Here is a 1,492-nt window from a genome sequence, read left to right on the forward strand (position 1 = left end):
AAAATAAAAAGGCTGTGAGTATAACCCAGTGGTAAGGAGATCCTGGGTTTAATCAGAAGTAGCACTAAAAAAATGAGTGCATAAATAAAATCAAAGTAAGCCAGAAGAATTATATACATTTAAAATAAAAATGGTCTGTCACTTGGCTGGGTTGATCTCAGTCATTGACAGGATACAATACAGGATGAAGAACCTCGATCTAAGGGTGATATTGTAAAGAGATAAGTACCCGAGGTGACAGTTGGCTATTATTTGCACATGAGACATGACTCTTTTCCATCAGGTGTACCAGTGCTATGGAAGAAGGAAACCACACAGGTGTGTTACAATTCCTCCTCGTGGGCCTCTCAGATCATCCTGAGCAGCAGCTGCTGTGCTTTGGGCTTTTCCTGTATGTATATTTGGTCACAGTGCTTGGGAACCTGCTCATCATCCTGGCTGTCAGCTCTGACCCCCACCTCCACACCCCCATGTACTTCTTCCTTTCCAGCCTGTCCTTGACTGACATCTGCTTCATCTCCACTTCAGTACCAGAGATGCTGGTGAACATCCAGACACAGAACAAAGACATCTCCTACATCGAATGCTTCACTCAGGCATATTTCTTAAATACCTTTGCTGGAATGGAAAATTTCTTACTGACTGTGATGGCCTATGACCGCTTTGTGGCCATCTGCCACCCTCTGAACTACACACTCATCATGAATCCCCGGCTCTGTGTCCTCCTGGTGCTGCTGTCTTGGCTCCTCATGTTCTGGGTCTCCCTGGTTCACATTCTACTGTTGAATCGACTGACTTTCTCCACTGGCACTGAAATCCCACATTTCTTCTGTGAACTGGCTCAGCTTCTCAGGGTGACCACCTCTGATACCCTCATAAATAACGTCTTTATGTACATGGTGGCTGCCGTTCTGTGTGTGCTTCCCATGACCGGGATCCTCTACTCTTACTGTCATATCGTCTCCTCGTTACTGAGGATGCCCTCCCTTCCTAGCAAGTATAAAGCATTTTCCACCTGTGGGTCTCACCTCTGTGTGGTCTCCTTGTTCTATGGAACAGGATTTGGGGCTTACCTGAGTTCCGATGTGACCCATTCTTCCCAGAGGAGCATGATCGCCTCAGTGATGTACACAGTGGTCACCCCCATGCTGAACCCCTTCATCTACAGCCTGAGGAACAAGGACATGAAGGGGGCCCTGGGGAGACTCCTCAGCAGAGGAGTTTCTTGTCTGTGATACATTTATTGGCCTTAGGAATAAGGTTTTGTGCATATTGAAAAAAAAAAACCACTACAATAATTTCAAAATTCTTATCTCTAGATCTCTCAGGACATCTAGTTCTTTCATTTAATTCATGAGGTGTATGACTTGACACTTCTAGTTTTACACACCCCTGAACAACTCATCTCGTAATTTCTTTGATGGCATCCCTGCTCTATCTACTGTCCATGAAGCAGTCTTTTCTTCATTTTTACTTCCACACTGGTGAGTTT

At 45.0% G+C, this 1,492-nt stretch overlaps 1 protein-coding gene across 1 annotated transcript; it reads left to right on the forward strand.

Annotated features, from left to right (window-relative positions):
* The first annotated feature begins 296 nt into the window (after positions 1–296).
* LOC124967969 (olfactory receptor 867-like) lies at positions 297–1,235 on the forward strand. Its single transcript, XM_047530393.1, has one exon. The coding sequence runs from the start codon at positions 297–299 to the stop codon at positions 1,233–1,235; it is 939 nt and encodes a 312-aa protein (XP_047386349.1).
* The last annotated feature ends 257 nt before the right edge of the window (positions 1,236–1,492 follow it).

Source organism: Sciurus carolinensis, chromosome 17 (genome assembly GCF_902686445.1).
Source record: "Sciurus carolinensis chromosome 17, mSciCar1.2, whole genome shotgun sequence".
Classification (NCBI taxonomy): domain Eukaryota; kingdom Metazoa; phylum Chordata; class Mammalia; order Rodentia; family Sciuridae; genus Sciurus; species Sciurus carolinensis.